This window comes from Sander lucioperca, chromosome 13 (genome assembly GCF_008315115.2).
Source record: "Sander lucioperca isolate FBNREF2018 chromosome 13, SLUC_FBN_1.2, whole genome shotgun sequence".
In the NCBI taxonomy this organism is placed as follows: domain Eukaryota; kingdom Metazoa; phylum Chordata; class Actinopteri; order Perciformes; family Percidae; genus Sander; species Sander lucioperca.
Genome location: NC_050185.1, coordinates 31,897,498 through 31,917,367, shown reverse-complemented (window position 1 = coordinate 31,917,367; position 19,870 = coordinate 31,897,498). Strand labels below are relative to the sequence as shown.

At 38.9% G+C, this 19,870-nt stretch overlaps 1 protein-coding gene across 1 annotated transcript in view; it reads right to left on the bottom strand.

Moving 5' to 3' along the window:
- Positions 1–7,716: 7,716 nt before the first annotated feature.
- The window catches only part of tlcd3a (TLC domain containing 3A), a 36,834-nt gene continuing 24,680 nt past the window's right edge, over positions 7,717–19,870 (bottom strand). The window contains exons 4-5 of the mRNA XM_031308145.2: positions 15,117–15,212; positions 7,717–9,886 (exon numbers count right to left, since the gene is read on the bottom strand). Of these exons, the coding sequence (XP_031164005.1) occupies positions 9,581–9,886; positions 15,117–15,212 (402 nt within the window). The 3' untranslated portion in view covers positions 7,717–9,580. The remainder of the gene's footprint in view (positions 9,887–15,116; positions 15,213–19,870) is intronic.

The window sequence follows — 19,870 nt, the reverse complement described above, 5'->3', positions numbered from 1 at the left end:
GTAATGTAATAAGAAAGCTATGCCTATTATTTCTAGGCTGCTGTTTAAATGTTACATTTACAGACATATGGTGGTCTGAAAGTGAAAAAAAAAAATCATTATTCTACCCATAGATTTATTAGTCATTTTATACTTTCAATTAGAGTGTCAGATAAACAAAACAGAGAAGCAGGATGACTTTCAATCCAGCAGCTGAGCAGCTCAGCCTCAGCTTGAGCCAGCAGTGCCTCTGGGTGGCCATGACTTCACATTACAGCTGAAAGAAGCACCAATAGCACCATGACCAAGAATAGACACTGTACACACACAAAAAAGAAGAAGAAATGCAAAGCATGTGAGAAGAAAATGTAGATAATCTTTATTTAAAGCACACAGATGATGACAGTGGTCTCAGGCTTCTTTCTTTAGAAGTTTCTCGCTGCAAATTATCCTCAAATTCTTTCATGACGGCCATCTGGATTTTTATAATCTCTCATCTCTATGTCTTTAAAAAGACTTCAGGCTTTGACACCTTGTACCACATACATAGGCCTGTCGCAATATGCAATAAATCAATTAATCGCATGATAAATAAAAATGAGCTTGATAATTTTGAAATGGAAATGATTGCGGCCGGAAAGAATTTCCATTTTATTTATTGTTTTTGATTGTGTTTGGTTTTTATTCCAGTGCATGTTTTGTTAGCAGAGACTGAGAGTCTATTTTATTTATTGTTTTTGGTTGTTTTGTTCATTTATTGTGGATATTTAAAATGTCTTCCAGTTCCAGTGTTAAATATTCTTTAGAAATAAAAGTTTGATATTTGAAAAAGTGTACCTGCATTATTATGCCATTATCATTATAATAAATGTAAATGGTCTCAGAATGACAATATTATCGTTTATCGCAATAATTTCTGGGACAATTTATCGTCCAGCAAAATTTGTTATCGTGACAGGCCTACACATACATTGCATACGTATATTGTCTTACCAGCTAAACAATGAGCTGAAACTCGCTGTACAGCTCGTAGGTTCATACAAGCAACCCTTTCCACATTGTTTTCACATTTTTCAATTTGATATAAAAAATATTGATTATAGCGGCTTTAAGTTTACCGTTCCAAGCAACAAATGAACCCCCCCCCCCCCCCAAACAATAAAATGGGCTAACATGAACACAATGTCAGGCTAAATGAAAGTGAAAGATAAATATTTCATGTTTTTGAGAAATATCTATAAGTTTTCAGGGGCTTTAAAATAAAATTGAAAACAGTCTAATAATGGATGTTGATGGTGTGCAAAACACATAAGACAAGGAAAACAAAACACTTGTTCAAAACAGTCTATCAAATCAAATTTATTGAATTTTAAAGGGGTGCTCTGAATTCACAAGTTGCAGCTACAGTACATCAATAGTTTTAAGCTATTTCTTAAAACAGTCCAGTCTCTTCAGATTTCAGAAATTTCCTCGAAAAAAAGGTCACGCTACCAAAAAAAAAAAAAAGACAAATGCATCAAATCTGATATATAGGCTATGTATGAAAAATAAGAACGCTATGAAAAATAATGTGGGGCAGGACGTGTTGTGAGGTTGTGAAGGTGCTGCGTTTAAGTCGGCAGAACAGTGAGTAAAATGGACAGCAAGTCAAGATTCAAACTCAAATCTCCAAAACACAACACGTCCATTAAACCGACAGATGAAAGGTCTAAAACAACAGAAACACAAAGCAAATTCACAAATTATCTATGCTTTAAAAGGTGTTCAACCTCAAATAATGTATTATGGGATTTGCTTGATACTCTGAAAATATAGATTAAATGCTACAAAATATGAAATGCTAAAACATAACATGAAGGCCTTAATTTCATCAGAATCAAAGGGAGTTTTATTCTCATTCTAGCAGTAAATGCATAGCAATTTCTAAGTTTCAACCAGTTAAAATATGAATGATATGATTTAAACAAACAATGAGACTTTTCTTGACGATTGCAGTGAACACCGAAAATCTTAAGGATATGATGATGATGAGAATAAACAGCCACAACCTGTAAACACCGCCTGCCAGCTTAGCTCTTACACATGACTTTTTGTGGGTATCACACATAGATTTTTCACAAGGCACTGGAGACCAAATTTGGTTCACTGTCCACAGATCAAAATCAGTTACAGCAACACAGTTGTTTATTTGCAGCGCTTGAAATCCAAGCTCACCCGAAATCTGTACGATAAAACGTCTCAAAGTTAACTTTTGTGCAGTTCATCAGCCTAATGCCGCATTCACATCATATCAGAAGAAAAACAAACAACTAAATATTGTTGCTATGTGTTTTAAGACACTGATTTTGATGTTATAGGTAGAGGTGATTTTCCTGAACTACTGATGTGTGCATTTTCTGCATTTTCTGTTTGAAACATTTTGCAACTGACACCAACTGGGTAATGACACACCCTACATAATATTACGTATCACTTGTTATAACTACTAATGCCGTGACCACCCTACACAATATGTATGTCTTTTGAGATGGTCACTGTGTCAGACAAAACAGTCATAGATTCATAAATGGATCAACGGTCAATCGTAGCTTGCCGTTCATATGCGATGGGAAAGGAGGTACCAGGGACTGACTTCAGTGTTCCACCTGACAGCACCAAAACAAGAATTTTCATATCAATTTATTTAAATATTTGTCTTTACAGTTGTGCAAAGAGGAGCTGTGCTTCGATGGGTCACCAAAGACCATCATCAGGGTTCAAAATTAACTTTTTCGTTCACCAGCCAAATTGCTAGTGAATGAGTGTTTTTTGGCTGGTGAGTGAAGCAAATCTACCAGCCACTTGCATATTTTACCAGCATTTGGCTGGTAGATGGTGTTGATTTTGAACCCTGACCATCATGGTCATAAATGTTGTCAAACTAGGTGAGAGATGGCAAAAAAAGAATCAATTGGAGCAGGGGTAAAAAGGAGGGGGGGGCAGAGGAGACCCCACATGCAGTTATCATTCCCATTCACATCTCAACAAACCACAGGAACTCAAAACTTCATACTGGGTAGCATATTTTGTTTGTCATGTTGGTATTACTTTGGACGTAAATTGACAATTAATGCATGAATAAACATGTCTTGACTTCACTGATGGGAACATAGACACCAAACATTTGCCACGTTTGTTGAACATTGTGCTATTTACAGCACCTTTGAAATAAACATGCCATATGCCCGCAGATGATATGGAGCTCTCACATAGTTTTAGACTCAATAAAAACAGAAATAGTTTAGGGAGTTTTACATTTCAGCATTATTGGCAACAACCCTTAGCCATAAAGAAAGCCAAAGTCCTGCCCCATTTATAATTTGCTCCTCTGTTCCTAAAATGTTTCTTCTCATAGACAGTTTCTTTAATATGCATTTCTGACAAGGTGTTAGCATCCAACATCTCCCATGGCTGTCAATATCTCATGGGAGCTGAACTTAATGGAAGCTAACTAATTTAGCATAGGCCCAGGCTGAATTATTAGCATGGAGCCTACTATCACTTAACATAGTGTGTGATAAGGTGTTGGCTTTGAGTCAATTACCACTCAACATATATAAAGTGTTCGTATGATGCTTGCAATCAAGATAAAGTGTTAGCATGTAGCCTATATCCACTCAGTAGTGCTGGGCGCTAAAGTGTTAGCATGAAGTGTACTCTTACTCAAAATAGCGTTAGCAAGAACTGACTATTGCTCAGCGTAGTGTAGGCCTGTGCTTAAGTTTTGATCAACCACCACTTAACACTTATTAAATGTTAGCTTGGAGCTTGATACAACTCAACAATGTAAAGATAAATTATTAGCATGAACTCTACAACCATTCAACATAAAACCGATGCTCAAGTGTTAGCATGGCATGAACCCTCACTCAAAATAGTGTTACCAAGAAGCTGACTACTGCTCAGCATAGTGTAGACCTATGCTAAATAGCGTTAGCATGGTGACAGAGCCATCTCGGTTCACGTGTTATTTTGGTGTCCATGTTCCCATTCTATTCTTACATACAAGTACAAGGAATACAAAGCATCTTGTTTTTACATTAATGTGTCTGTTTACTGTGTAATGCGAAAAGTTTATCAGTATAATCATTATGTAATTTCAAAACCAATGTGCTCAAATTACAGAGTAAAATGTCACTGCCCCATACAGTAAACTTAAATGAACTGTGTGTGTGTGTGTGTGTGTGTGTGTGTGTGTGTGTGTGTGTGTGTGTGTGTGTGTGTGTGTTAGTGGAGAATTACCTAAAACACTTGGCAAGTATCCACTAAATCCTTGGAGGTAACATCCATCACAAACCCAACATGTTGGTCACACTCTAGGACCCAAAGAAAGACGTGAGACTGGAGAGTAGTTATGTTTTTAAGTGAGAAGTGGGTCACTTAGCTATTAAGACAAATCATCTACAGCATGTCTAAAAATACAGAGAAGCAAATGGATCTCTTCATATCACTACGGTTACTGTGATTAACTGAAGTGCCTGACAGTCTTTGGTTTACCAACCTTTAGAAGTTGAAGTATCGCAAGCCATGTCAGAAAGCATGAATACAAGAAAAATCTATATGGAAAACAAAACGCTTTAAAAATATAATTTAGAAAAGAAACACCATACCACTCTAGATGTGATCATCTTCAGAATCAGTCTCACAATTTTATCATCTTACAATAAACCTCTATACACACACACACGCATATGTTAACAACTTCATCAAACTTCATCAAACCCTGAGCAAAGAGGATGAACTTAAGACTTTCGATAAGAAGAATCTATCAAGTAACAAAAGAATACCTGTTAAGATATGTGTACTCTGCATGCCTTGAACCTTTTATAATTCCTACTGAGGGATTCACAGATTTAGGATCAGATGTCGTTTATGCCATCCAGATTCCTAGCGATCGGAATAATGAGGCCCGTCTTCCATTGGCTATAAAAGTTACAAGAACTTTGTAGTCAGGTCAGTGTGATCAGATCAGACCAATTAATCACTTTTTTTTTTAAAAATTATTATTAAAACTGAAGCGGCAAATCAATGTCATCAGTTTATAAATGGGGGTTAATTTGCAGATATAGAAAATACATTTGAATTTTGGACACCGTCTCTTACAAATATACAATTTTGCTTTCTTAATTAGCAGATGGACACAATGAAAAGAAAGAGTAAACTGCTTAAGAGAGCAAACAAAAAAGGGAACTTTTGATAATTAAACTGAGGAAAATGTTACGGAAAAATCGTGGAATGTTACATTTTCTATATTCTCGCAGACTGTCAAATAGACCTTGTTCAAAGGGGAGTTTAAAATGATTTTGAAAATCAAAAAAAAGAGGGGGCATTTTCTGCAAAGCACAAACTGTCACAACAGGCTCAACTTTAGGGTGCTAAGGAGCTGCTACTACACCTTAAATTGTTTTGTCATGATGGAATAAATGCTCTTTCAATGGCTTTTCTACCCAAGATAAAACAAGAATGAAATTTTGGCAGAAACGTCAGTGTTAAAATGGTCAGATTTAAGTAATCCTTAACACCAACCATTAATCAAATCAATATCACACTTTAAGGGATGACATAAAAGCATTCAAACAAAGCCATGTATCAGTTTTGTCAGTGTATTAAGTAGAAGGTGAGGTCATGGTGGCATCACAATGGAGATACATGTATCTGAATGCAGCACACTGCATAGGAGACATGCAGTTTTAATAGGAAATGCCCGCATAGGTCTACTAATCCTAACTGGTCCTGCCTGTAAACTGCTGAGTGGACAATCAGATAATCCTGACGACAGATGGCAGCAGAGAGGAGGGAGGAGGGCAACCAGCTACTTTGTATCACTGCAGAGCACATCCGCCAAGAAACTGAGATGAATTTAAAGGAAAGAGCAGAGCATGATGGGAGGATGGAAGGGAGGAAACATCGGCAATAAGAAGTAGGTGACAGACATATTAAAAAGGGATGACCTGCAGCTTTAAAATAAAAATGTTGACTGAAGTGACAAGCATCGGTTTTGACTACAGTGAAAGTGGAGACTTCTGACAAGCTGTTGGATAAATTATAAACTGAAGTGTAAGAATAAAATGGATGACCATAACGTCTTATTAATGTAAATAAAATGTCTTTCTTGGTAGCTAGAGGTCAGAGCTAACCACCATTTCATTTACACCACTACATATCTGGAGACAAGTGTGTGTAAGAGGTTGAGGGTGAACAGGACAGTGGGAGAGTTCGGCTGGAAGCAGCACAAAGAACCTGGAATGTTTCCAATAACAGTGGCCTGGTCAGCAAAGGACAAAAGAGGCCCGCACTCTGCTGGACTCCAGCCAAACGAGAAAAACGAGCCCATCATTCAGCAGCTCGGCTCTCCTTGCTCCCTCCTCCTCATGTTACTCGTCAGCAAACGAGCTGTGCGTCTACCAAGAACAAGACTCATCACCTTTTCCCTACAATGCTGCTCCCACCAGACATGGATACCAATTGTGTTTGCCATAGTGCAGTGCAGAACCACAAGATCCCCCACACAGGTCACAGCAACACTACAGAACCCACAATGCAACAGCTGGTCTGCTTAGCCATCTTGATGCTTGAAAGATGAAAATTCCATTTAATTTGAGGATTAAAACAGCCCTCAAGACACGGCGCTGTCACTTTGTATTAGAGCAAATATGTATAAATATTTCTATTTGTATAAACTAGGGCTGAACGATTAATCGTTTAAAAATCGCAATCGCGATTTGAAAGAATGCGATTAAGCTAATCGTGAAGACCGCGATTAATCAAATGTGAATTATTTAGTTAAATGTTTGGTGTATCATTCAGTTTAACATTTTTCTATTCCTCCTTTTATTATTATATTTACTATTTTTTCATAAGATACAAGCTGGAATAATGTCACATATCACATATTGGTTACAGAAATGTCCTATTTTCAGTGGATCTTTCATTTATTTTGTATTACTTTATTTAACTAGCTAAAAATAAATATCGCAAACCGAACCGAAGGAAGAATGGCAATTAGATTTTTTTTCCCCCAAAATCGTTCAGCCCTAGTATAATCCAAATTTCACAGTATAGAAAGTAAGCTCAACAGGCCTAAAATGAACAGTCTCTTTGTAAACTACGCAATTGTTGTCTTCGTTAAAGCGAGACTATGCAACTTGTGAATGAAGAATTAATAGAAAAGGTGAATTCATAAGCACCCGCACTCATTCACTCATAATTCAACACTCTCAGGGGATTTGTTCTTAGTTGGTCTGGTATGACCAGTAGCTTATGGTGGCTGCTAGTGTTACAAAACTTTAGATAGATATTGTCTGACATTACGGAGTCCGTCCGTTATGCCTTTTTCTTTACTTGTACTAGTGTCACGCTACGTTTTTGCATGCACAATGATCCCACACTTGATTCACAGCTCAGTAAAAGTTACATACGTAGGCTCGCTTTAACGCAAAGAGGAAAAAATTGGCGACCATGGGAAAAAAATTAAAAATAAAATAAAAAATCTGAGGAAGTAATGTGTGGAAACATTTTGGAATCGAAATTTAAGATTAAAAAAATATTGGATAAAGGTAAAGCAGTTTGCTGTCTTTTAAAAATGCAATTGCCTGCCTTACAGTCACATTATCATTACAACAAAACGGTTATAGCTCGGTGGCCATATCAATTCTAATTGGATCGATTTTCGTATTAGTAGCGTTCAAACTTGATTTATTTTTTTTAAAGTGACAGGCCTATCAAGTCAGTATCCAAACATTAGTAAACTTGTTGTTGAATGCTACAAAAACTACTAATAATAAATATACACCTCCCCCCCGCCCCGCATTCCATGAATTTAAATGAATCAAAAACACTGAGGTAAATTTAAAAGACAAGCAAAGACCTTTTTAACTTCCAACTAAAATGCAACATGAGACCATGATTTGTAGTGTGAAGTCTCAGTAGAAATGTACAGGAGAAATAAATGTATGGTCCCAGAAAATAACATACTGAGGTGTGGATCAATTTGATATGACTTGACATTAGTGTTGTATACATGTACATGCACCGCAGCCTCTTTTTTGCATAGATTGAAATTGCAGGACATAAAAAAAATTAAAATAAAAAAATAAAAAAAAAAGGGTCATAAACGCACACTTAAATCAGTTACTTCACTACAAAGCTTGAATGACCAAAATTATTATTATTAGTTAAATTAACTTTAGGGTCTAGATTGATGAAACTAACCCCACCGCATTCCTATGAAAAGAATATCTTCTATTTATTTCTTGATATGAAGAAATAATATTCTTAAGATCAAAAGTGAAGCATGTGATTTTCTCTCATCAATGCCTTTAAGATAAATGTCTTTATGCAACTGTGAATCGAGCAACAACAAAAAAAATGCTTTGCATGTCAAAAAAGAAATGGTCCTCTCAGGCCCAATTGCGATGTTGAGATATAGGTTTAAGCTTTAAAACTATCTTTGTTTTTGTGATGAAACTAAAACATTAACTATATACAGCCCCGTGTGAAGTGCTCAATGCAACAGCTGATACACAAGTGCATATAAATCTGTGGAGCCTCAGGGAAAACACAGCAGTTACTGGATGTTAATGATCAGTTTCAGGAATGATCACTCCTGATATCCGCCATGTTTTTTTTTGTAGCCGATTGCTTAGGAATTGCAATCCTCTGTATACGTTTGCCCAGGTGAGCCTCTGCTCACCTTATTGCTCTGACCGTGGCCCTGAGTTCATCACACATTAGGCATCACCACGTCCCCCATCACCCCCTTCTCTGTGGCCTAACAAACAGGAGAAAACAACCGGTAACATGCTGTATGGAAACTACGGACAAAATGAACAGGGGTGAAAAGTCACATTAACTGGGTGGTAACAAATGTAGCCGTTTTAAGCTCTCAAATGTAAATGAGGTGACATGTATTCCTCGCGAGTATTCCTAATACTGCCTGAATTTGCATCCCACCCACCACTTTTCGTAATTCTTCTCGTCGGTGGGATGAGTGAATGGATGGGAGAGGAAGCGCAACTATCCGACACAGTAAAGTAAAATCATTCAAATAAATACAACCTGTCGTAACAGCCACTCACACATACACTGTAACAGACCTTCCAAATCAGCAGAGGCTGTAAACACAGTAGGAGTAGGCGATAAGATAATGTCTCTCTATGGAAGCTCTTTTATGCCAAGGTTTACCCGCAGTGAAGCAAACATGACCTTTCTTCAGTGTTGTAAATGTTGACAGAAGCAGTGTAGCACTTCAAAAAGATCCAGGCAAGAGCCAAAATCCCCAAAAAAAAAAAAAAAAAAAAAAAAAAAATCAAACAAGAAATCATCAAACTTCAGTAGTAGAGCTGGATAGGTGGAGAGGTCCACTTAGGCAGCAGATTTTTGAAACAGAGGATTTAAAGTGTGTGGAGAATGCCCAGGGGTTGTGGGACGAGAGCAGGCAGTCCTGGTGTACTACAGTTCAATGGTGGGATTTGAAATGTGTTAAGTCAAACTAGTGCCTTTGCAGAAGTAGTTGCGTTAGTAGCTGAGTGTGCGGCTTGAGCGAGCAATCGTGAACTGGATATCAATCATCCTTGGGATTGTCAGTGACAGGGGCCGCAGGAGACAAGTCTGGCATACGGCTACGCCGGTACAGACGGAAGCCCTTTCGGCAAAGAAGGACGAACCAGTAGACCTGCGGCGCCAGGATGCACACGTTGCCCAGGTTGGTTGACAGCGGCAGGTGGAAGGGCACGCTGTACAGCGGGATGCCGTAGTGGCGGCCGTACACCCAGTACATGTAGGGGAAGAGGGCGATGCGGCACATAAAGAAGGTGAGCAGTACCATACCGCCATTGGCCTTGTGCAGCCAGCAATTCTGGAGGCTGAGCTGGTGGAGGAGACAAAAAAAGAAGGGGAGGTATAGAAAAGGGATGTGGAGGATGAGAACATGTTAAAGTAGCACTTGAAGACGCAGTGAAATTAAAAATATGTATTTTTTGTTTTGTTAATTGTTCAGTTGTGTCTCGGTTTTACATCTACGTAATTACATTTTAAAAATCCCTCTTTCCTCTTCTTGTAAAATAAAATGTTTTGACCATTGGCATGGGGTACTTTCCATAAAATCATATCTCAATGCAAATCAAACCAGCTATTAGGCTAACCATGGTGAAGGGTATGCGATGATGTGGGGCTATTTTAATTCCAAAGGCCAAGGGAACTTTATCAGGATGCATAGTATCCTGGATCCATGAAATAACTGGCCTTTAAAAATACAAATCTGCCTGCCTCTATGCGAATTTAACATAGGGGTGTGTATACTTATGCCCCCTGTATTTAAAGGAAGAACATTTATTTATTTACGATACATTATTCACTAACAAAGAAAATTGGTGTCCTTAAAGGTTGGATTTTTCCTAATTTTTTTTTTAAATTAAGGCATTAAGATCAATTTCCAAAAGATGATTTTTTTTTATTCCTCTTTTTAGTCAACTTTAGCATGGGTTCATAAACTTATGAGCACCACTGTATAACTATTTAACTGTTTGCTTGTGGGTCGTAGTAGCTAGCAGAGTAGTTTCATTGGTCAGAGTGTGTGTGTTGATCTTTCATCAATTATGGCTGTGCTTTTAGTTCATTCATTCTCCAATTATTTTCCTTCTCCTGATCTACAACATGGGTGAGGAGGTGCGGGCGGGAGTCCATTACAGCTCCGTATTCGCCTAGTTTTGAGTAACATAATGAAATTAAAAAGGTTTGATCAAAACCTTGTAATTATACCATGCCCGCATATTCTGTTTCACTTGGAAATATGTCCAATTACAAAAGATAAAGATGCTCTAACTGACATTTCATTGCGACTTTGAGCTGTAAAAATAGCTTTCTTTGAGCCAAAACATCCCCACCAATTGTTTCCAAAGAAGAGTCTAGAAACTGTGTAAAGACGGTCCTGGTCCTAATGAAGGTTAAAGGTCCTATGGCATGAAAACTTCACTTTATGAGGTTTTTTTTAACATTAATATGAGTTCCCTAGCCTGCTTATGGTCCCCCAGTGGCTAGAAATGGTGATAGGTGTAAACCGAGCCCTGGGTATCCTGCTCCGCCTTTGAGAAAATGAAAGCTCAGATGGGCCGATCTGGAATCTTCCCTTTATGTCGTCATAAGGGGAAAGGTTACGTCCCCTTTCTCTGCTTTGCCCGCCGCCCACAGCTGCCCAGAGAATTTGGCCTCTCTCCTCCACAATAGCATTTAAAGCTACAGACACAGAAATGGCACATCCTAGGGAAAGCTCTTTGTGGGACTGGCTCTAGTGGCTGTAATTCTGCACCAAGGCTGAATTTCGAGAAAGAGACTTCAGATACAGTATTAGCGGACCACTAAGGTCTATATAAAAGAGACTTCAGATACAGTATTAGGGGACCACTAAGGCCTATATAAAAGAGACTTCAGATACAGTATTAGGGGACCACTAAGGTCTATATAAAAGAGACTTCAGATACAGTATTAGGGGACCACTAAGGCCTATATAAAAGAGACTTCAGATACAGTATTAGGGGACCACTAAGGTCTATATAAAAGAGACTTCAGATACAGTATTAGGGGACCACTAAGGCCTATATAAAAGAGACTTCAGATACAGTATTAGGGGACCACTAAGGTCTATATAAAAGAGACTTCAGATACAGTATTAGGGGACCACTAAGGCCTATATAAAAAGAGACTTCAGATACAGTATTAGGGGACCACTAAGGCCTATATAAAAGAGACTTCAGGTACATTATTAGGGGACCACTAAGGCCTATATAAAAGAGACTTCAGATCCAGTATTAGGGGACCACTAAGGCCTATATAAAAGAGACCACAGATACAGTATTAGGGGACCACTAAGGCCTATATAAAAGCCTCCAAAAAGCAGCATGTCATAGGACCTTTAACATGCTTAGGTTAGCATGTTAACCTTCATTAGCTAAAGCTGAGACAAAGTAAACCCTGACGATATAAAATGGTGTAAATTAATTGATTTTTTTGTATTTCATTAGTGCATATACATTTTTTTTTCTTTTAATAATCCATTAAAAACTCTGCACTTATTTTTCTCAGTGAAAGGGACTGGATTTTGAGATCTTAATTCCTGGACTTCAACCGCTGCTACCTCTTCACCATTCTTTACAGTCAAGCCAAACATCAACAAAACATATGTATCATGATGATGATCATCATCTTCTTATCTTTGATGTGAAAGACTGTGGGAGCTCCTGGTCTACAGAAAGGAGATCAATAGGAATCAACCATGCTGTTGAGAGCAGTAGAAATGTCTGTTAGTGCTGATCTAGCCCAAAAGAGAGCAGCGTTTTTTTACGAGCAATGGAGCTTTGGTTTGCTCTTTTCTTTGCTGACACCAGGTGTCAGCAAAGACCTGAAAACCCACGGTCCACTGATTTCACTGGGATACACAGTAAGGCTCTTCTATTCTATTCTTAGTTCACGGCTTTACGCAAACACGCAGCCTCTGACTGTACAGCACACATGTGCTTGTCAAAGTGCAGAATGTAATGCCCACTGTACGAGTGGAACTAATGAAGGCATTAACTGCTGTTAATGGGTTAAGAGGCAGGGAGAGTGAACAATGCCATGGCTTCTTAGCTGAATGCCACTGACTGATGGGTTTCTTTTTTCATTTTATTTTTTTGTGGTGAGCCATGCACCTTAATGCATGATTGATGGTACAGTGACGAGCTACATCCCAAATGAAATGGAGATACTGAGGTTTTTGATGATGCAAGGCACTGTACATCACCTGAGTAGGAAAAGAAAAAGAATGAATGACTTTCTTTTTTTGCCCAGACAGAGAGTCATAACATTTATGCTGTAGATCAGGGGTCTTCAACGTTTTTTAAGTCAAGGACCCCGTGACTGAGAGAGAGATGGAGCAGAGACCCCCTACTACATATCTGTATTTTATAAAATGAAGTTACATAAACTGGGCCTACGATAAAGTGTAGGGCGGCCAAAAGCCTTTATACATACCTTTCTTGCATAAAAAAACTAAGCTATTAATGTTTTTTATAAATCATGTTTTAACAGTAAACATACATGTGGCACAGTGAATCTTTAGGATGAACTGTATCTGTGGCTCTTAGTGACTACCTTACCTATAGGCCAGTAACCTTACCAATCAATGGGGATTTATAATTGCTAATATGTTGGATTTATGTTAAGACTTTCACATTTTTGAAAACAATTAACAATAATTTGGAGACCCCCCTGCAGTAACTCTGAGGACCCCCTAGGAGTCCCGGACCCCCTGTTGAAGATCCCTGCTGTAGATGGCTTAAGTTCATTTCAAATATACATGTGCGAAATATGGTCTTAAGTTGCCACTTATGCATTGCTTAAAATTAGCATTATGGCTTTAAACTAAATCTAAGGTGACAGACAACAGTTTCTCTGACAGCTTTTTTGTATTTCAAAACATCTTATTGCCATGTATTAAGTATAATTTCAAACCCTAATGGATCTTTTCAGATTAAGGTAGATACGTATGTACGTGGTCCAACTCATTCACTCAAGACATTGTAGTAGTAGTAGTAGAATGCTACATAAATAAAAGGAAGCACTTGTTGTACTCGGCACTCCTGCAATAATAGAAGAATTTTGCTTATATTCACTATTTTTACACTGGTTTTTATTTTACCAGGGTATATTTTGTACAGGTTGCTCTTTAAGGCACATTATCAGAATTTGGTTTCCAGTGCAAGTTTGTATTTCCATTGCAGAAACATACACAGTGGGCCTAGTGAGCTACATTTTCTGCATGCATGGAAAGCAAGCTAGTATGACACACCTTTCTATGCAAGCTTATATTCTTGCACGACACATAGGCAGTTTACAATAACTGGTAGCTATTTGTACACAAAACATTCTGAGGCTATGTTCACACTTGGCGTCTTTTTTAAAGCTGCCAGCGTCTGTTTTACATTATAATCCTATGGAGTAAACCGCGTGTTCAAAAAAGTTGTGAGCGCTTTTTTAAACGCCACCGCTGACTTTGTTTCTGCAGCTCGAGGCAAAGTTTAAAAAAGTTCAACTTTAACACCCTACGTCTAGGGCTGACCAATTAATCGCATTTGCAATAATATCGCAATATGTTAAGGCTGCGATTTGGTCACGTGTCTCGCGAGAGCAAAGCAGTCTGCACTCCGCAGAGAAAGCATCAACTTCCCATGCTAACGCTGCCGTACCTTGACCTGTTGTACAATGGCCTCAGGCTCGACAGAAACTTTAGTCCCAAATAGCAACAGCAGGTCATTTGTGTGGGACTATTTTGGTTTAAAAAAAGAAGATGATGCGCAGCTTCAGGTGTTGTGCAAAACCTGTCTTGCTAACATTGCTACCTCACGGGGGTAACACTACGAACCTGTATCAGCACTTAAAAAAAAAAAAAAAAAAAACACAAAGCCATCTATGACAGTTGCATGGCTAAAATGCTGAACATCAGTTTGTCAAGTAGGCAAAATACCACCCGACAGGCATCACTCAACAAAATGTTTGAAAGCGTAACGTTAACTCTATATGAACGTACTTTAAAAACGGAACAAGGAAATTACTCAAGCAGTAACAGAGTTTAAGCCAAATGTTGCCAAAGACATGATGCCCCTTAGTACGGTCACCAAGCCTGGCTTCACAGCTACACAGAGCGTCTGTTTAGCACCGGAGGGAATATATAGTGACTTACACTCGCTCGTGATCTAAACCAGCAAAAGTGGATGTGCTGGTTTTCCTAGCAAAAAAACCTGTCAGCTACTGAAAACCATACAGCAATAAAAATAACCTATTTATATAACGGCTTTCATGAAACCATATGAGGGTTTCTGCCATGGAGTCAGAGAGTGATATAGTGAAAGAATCAAATTGGTACAAAAGCATATCGTCCCAGCCCTACTATAAATAGTCAGCTACTTAGCCAGACATCAGAACGTTTGCATTTTTTACTCCACGCAGTCTCAAAACCTTTGGCTTTGGGAGTTTTATATTAAAAAGGGACAGCATACAGTACACGACAGGTGTACAACTACCCAGTTTGCGTCTGGTAAATGCAAGGTGTGTACGCGCTGTCTCACCTGAATAAGTATCTTCCCCAGGGAGACGAAGGGCGTGCTGAGCTCTGTTAGAAACAAGCAGCCAATGAAGAAATCCCCCTGGTCCCTTCTGAAGAACTGAGGAACAGACAAACAGAGCACACAGAGTAAGCAAACAAACATGAGCATGGAAAAAAAACACAGCTGACATTCAAGGACAATTTCTGGAACAGTCTCAGTGTACATATGATATGGTAAGAGAGGCTTTACAAGACGTGGGGTAATATCAGGTTTTAAACACACGTGTTTCTCAAGGTTGATTCTGATAGATTTGGACTGAAGGTGCTCTAGCTTTATATAGTTATATATAATATGTTATAGTATTTTGTGTAATATCTGGTGAGAGAGGATGTCAGTGCAATCTGTTATAGCAGGAAGGCATGGGCAGGACAACCTCTCTTCAGTTACCAGTCGACAGCAGCACTCGGTGTATTTGAGAGATGTAATTTAAACAAAACTAAGGCCAAAATGGCTCTGCTTGCCTCACTTGTTGCACGCTGCCGTTTGTAACGTAATACGTCTCCATAGCAGCAGGCGGCGCTGCTCTGTATTGTTTCCATTAACAGTATGATTATTTCCCAGAAAATGAAAACCGGCAGCTGATTGGACGAACGTGTCACGTGGTTCTTTTTTCTCCGGAAATTCACAGCCAGACTGTCATGGCGGCTCGTCTCAATATACAATCTCATATTGTACTAAAATAGTTCACCGAAACGTGTTTCTGAAAACATTTTAAGCGAGAAATAGGCCATGCAGTTGCTGAATCTGTCTTCATTTCAGATTGACAAAGGTCAGTTTAAAAGATTTTCGTCAGATTTTGAGCGGCTCATCTGCTCCCCATTTCCGGGTGAGTGCCGACTAGAGCTGGGGGTAAACGATTATTTATTAAACGATTAATCGGGCGATTATTTTATCGATTAGTCGACTAATCTAACGACTAATTGGACGATTAATATAACGATTATTTTTCTGTTGCTCGATTAATAAAAACCATAATGTATCTCAAATAAATACCAAAAAATTCTTAATAATATATTTTATTAAACAATTTTGCACAGCAAAAAATCTTCTGCTTTACACAAAATAAAATAAAATAATAATTTTACTGTTATACAAAATGAAAGGCCAGCCTGTTTACTCTTTTACAGTACCAACATAACTCTCTTGTTCAAAAAAATCAAGTTGTAGTGCAAAAAAGAAAAACACTGTGCAGTGCACAGTACAGACATTCCTTGGATTGTTTAACACAACATAACAGTCCCAACATAAAACCTGATGCATAATCAAACTGACTCTCTTAACTGCTATTCTGTAGGTTTACATGCTAATGTAGCTGTGCACTTTGGTGGTGCTAGGCTAACCAATGCATCTTAGCTCTCTGTGCAGTTTGTTCGTGCTAGGTTAGTAGCTGACGTTCACGTTAGCTAACGTTAGCTACTATAGATATCTGTGTTCTGCAGCCGTAAGCTAGCTACCATTCAAGCCAACATTAGATGATAACTAACGTTAGCTAAACACAGCTGTCTAGGCGCCAGTAGCTAGCTAACGTTAACGTTAGCTACTAACCTAGCACGAACAAACTGCACGGAGAGCTAAGATAGTTAGCTAGCACCACCTAAGTGCGCAGGCTACACAACACACTACACAAACATGAAATTAATTTAGCTAACGTTAGTACTTGGGACTATATTTTAAGTATTCCCATACCCTCGATGATTAAGGGCGAGCTGTTTTTTTAGGACTTCTTCTTTTCTTGGGGCTTTTTGCAGGGCTTTGTTGGAAATTCTGTGAGGAGGTTGCCGTTTCCTGCAATGTTTTGGTATCCCACATGTGTGTGTGGCGAAGCGTCGACGCAAAAATACGACGTCGACGTAATTTTGACGTCGATGTGTCGACGCGTCGCTGCAGGCCTAGTGCCGACTGCCCTGTCCCCGACTGAACATGTCGGGTCGGCCCAAATGAATGCCGACGGCTCCTCGGACGGCCGACGGCACGGGACACACAGAACAGACTCGAGTCACGGACCTCGCCAGACGGCCCGACGCCCGATTATCGGGCTGGTGTGTCTCCTCTCTTAGACTTCTCTTTATTGATCCTTTTGGGATGACTCCTGCAAGGAAATTAGATTTCCAGCAGCAGATTTCAGCAGCTTACAGAACACTCGTATAGAAAATAAAGAGGTATAAAAAAATACAGTATAGAAAATACAGTATAAGAATAACAATAAACTTTTAGCTAAATATAGGAAGTAAACTAAAAGTAAACAAACAGTAAAAAAAAACAATAAACTACAGATAAATAAAGATAAATATATAGGACTGTGTATGGCATTGTGTTATTATACAGTGAATAAATAAATGACATTTAGCATAAATTAGCAGTTAGAGTGTCCAGGTATGTATGTGTGTAGATTATTAATTAATTGCACAGTGAATGAGTGAGTAGCTACCACTCACTTCCCTTCCTTCCTGTTCTGTTCCGTCCTCTTTACCCTATTTCCTCCTCCCCCCGAGTGAGGAGTTATAGAGTATGATGGCAACTTCTACTCTATGTAAAAGTTTGGTACAAAAGCAGGTTGTACAGTAGTGTTACACTCTTAAAGTACCCATATTATGCTCATTTTCAGGTTCATAATTGTATTTTAAGGTTGTACCAGAATAGGTTTACATGGTTTAATTTTCAAAAAACACCATATTTTTGTTGTACTGCAGTGCTCTCACATCTGCAGATCCTCTTTTCAGCTGGTCTCTGTTTTAGCTACAGAGTGAGACCTCTTTTCTTCTTCTGTACTATCTTTGATTGCACTCGCACATGCGCAGTAGCTCAGATGTAGATCATGTCGCTCCATAGACAGTAAAAGAAAGGCTGTTTCTACAACTTTGGTCAGTTACAAGGCAGGATTAGCTGGGAGACTTCTAAATGAGGGCGCACATGTAAGTAGTTCTTTTGTAGATTATGGTGAACTTGTGTGTGTTGTAGCAGTGCTTTGCTATTGAGAACGAGGTAGCATGCTAGCGTTAGCATTAGCATGCTAACGCTACGAGCTAATGGTTGCGGTTAGCCTGCTCGTTTCGGCATGTGACGTCACAAGCCATGCCGATTTTGAACAGCTCACCCAGAGACTGAAGGCAGGACACATTCAGAAACTGTATCTCACTCTAAACAGCATGGATGGATTTTTTTCAAAGTTTGTATGTGTGTGGAAGCACCAGAGACACAAAAGAACACCCCAAATCCAGAAAAAGTGTTTTTTTCATAATATGGGCACTTTAAAACACAGGAGAAATGGGCGCCTGGTTAGCTCAACTGGTAGAGCGGGCGACCATATATAGAGGTTTACTCCTTGACGCAGCGGCCGCGGGTTCAACTCCAACCTGCGGCCCTTTGCTGCATGTCATTGCCCCTCTCTCTCCTCTAAGCTGTCCTATACAAATAAAGGCCTAAAATGCACAAAAATAATCTTAAAAAAACAACAAAAACAGGAAAGATTAGGGTTGTATAAGCCAGGACGAAATCTTTTTGAATTCTCATCACATCTACCAACAGTCTTAAGTCATGTCCCAATTCAAGGGAAGGATGCTCTTAGACAGCTCATGGATGTGGTGGCTTTGGAAGACCTGAAAGCCAAAAAGGATGAAAAAATGACAGCATCTAGCCTAACGAGAAGAAAAAACGGATGGTGCACAATAATGTGCCAGATTAATGGTACATACTGTATATCCTTATGTCTATTTAATTCTTAAATACATGTAATTCTAATAAACTCGTGATTACTCACACCATATCCAGGCTGCTAACAAGATGCCAATGTTATACTGGTTTATACTGGGATGGCATCCTTTACAGTGGCTTTCTTATTGGTCCAATTTAAGTGATATATTTACATGTCAATGGTGACCTCTCAAAATACAAATAGCTTGTAAGCTTGACGTGGCTGTGTGATATTTCCCAACTTTACGAGTTGAGGAGGATTGTCTTTCAACTCTAATAGACAAGAGACCGTTCACAATGGAGAACTCCACTTGTGTCCTCCAAACACAGGCAAAAGAAGGTGCCATTGCTTAGTATAATTTTTAGGGAGCATTGTATGTAGTTCAGAAATGAGTATGACAAGAGTATCAAGATCCACAAAGGCAGATAAGGTCTTATTTTACCACAACTTCTGGCACAAAAAGGCAGCGGGAGGAGAACCGGGGCAGAGGCGGGAGTGATGTCCAGTCCATAAGTAATGAATGAAGCTTTCAAATATTGACCAGTGGCACAGTGCTGTGGAGTTAAGAGAGGCCATCCTAGAATAGGTGAGTCAGCCTAGATGGATAAAGACACTCCAGACAAAAACAAGCACTGTCTGGTAGCCTAGCTTGCTGTGTGCTGATGATGAATAAAGCATGAGCGGCTCCAGACGTGGCCTTGCCATCTGCCCATGAAAGAATGACTGAGACGACAGAGGGGAACTTTACACCACCCCCAACAAACTCCCTGGCTCATCCCACCCCCACCTGCCATGGGTGTGTTACCTTTGTCTATGTATGTTCAAGATGCTGCATAAGGCATCATTTAAACTTTACCCTCCACCGTGTTTACCTGTCAAATACATACTAAAATAAATAGTACATCTAAATTGTAAAAACATAATCCAGTGAACTTTCCTAATCATAAAATAATAAAACGTGTTGAATACTTTTACTTTTGATTCAAGTACATTTTGTTGATCACACTTCTGTACTTTCATTTGA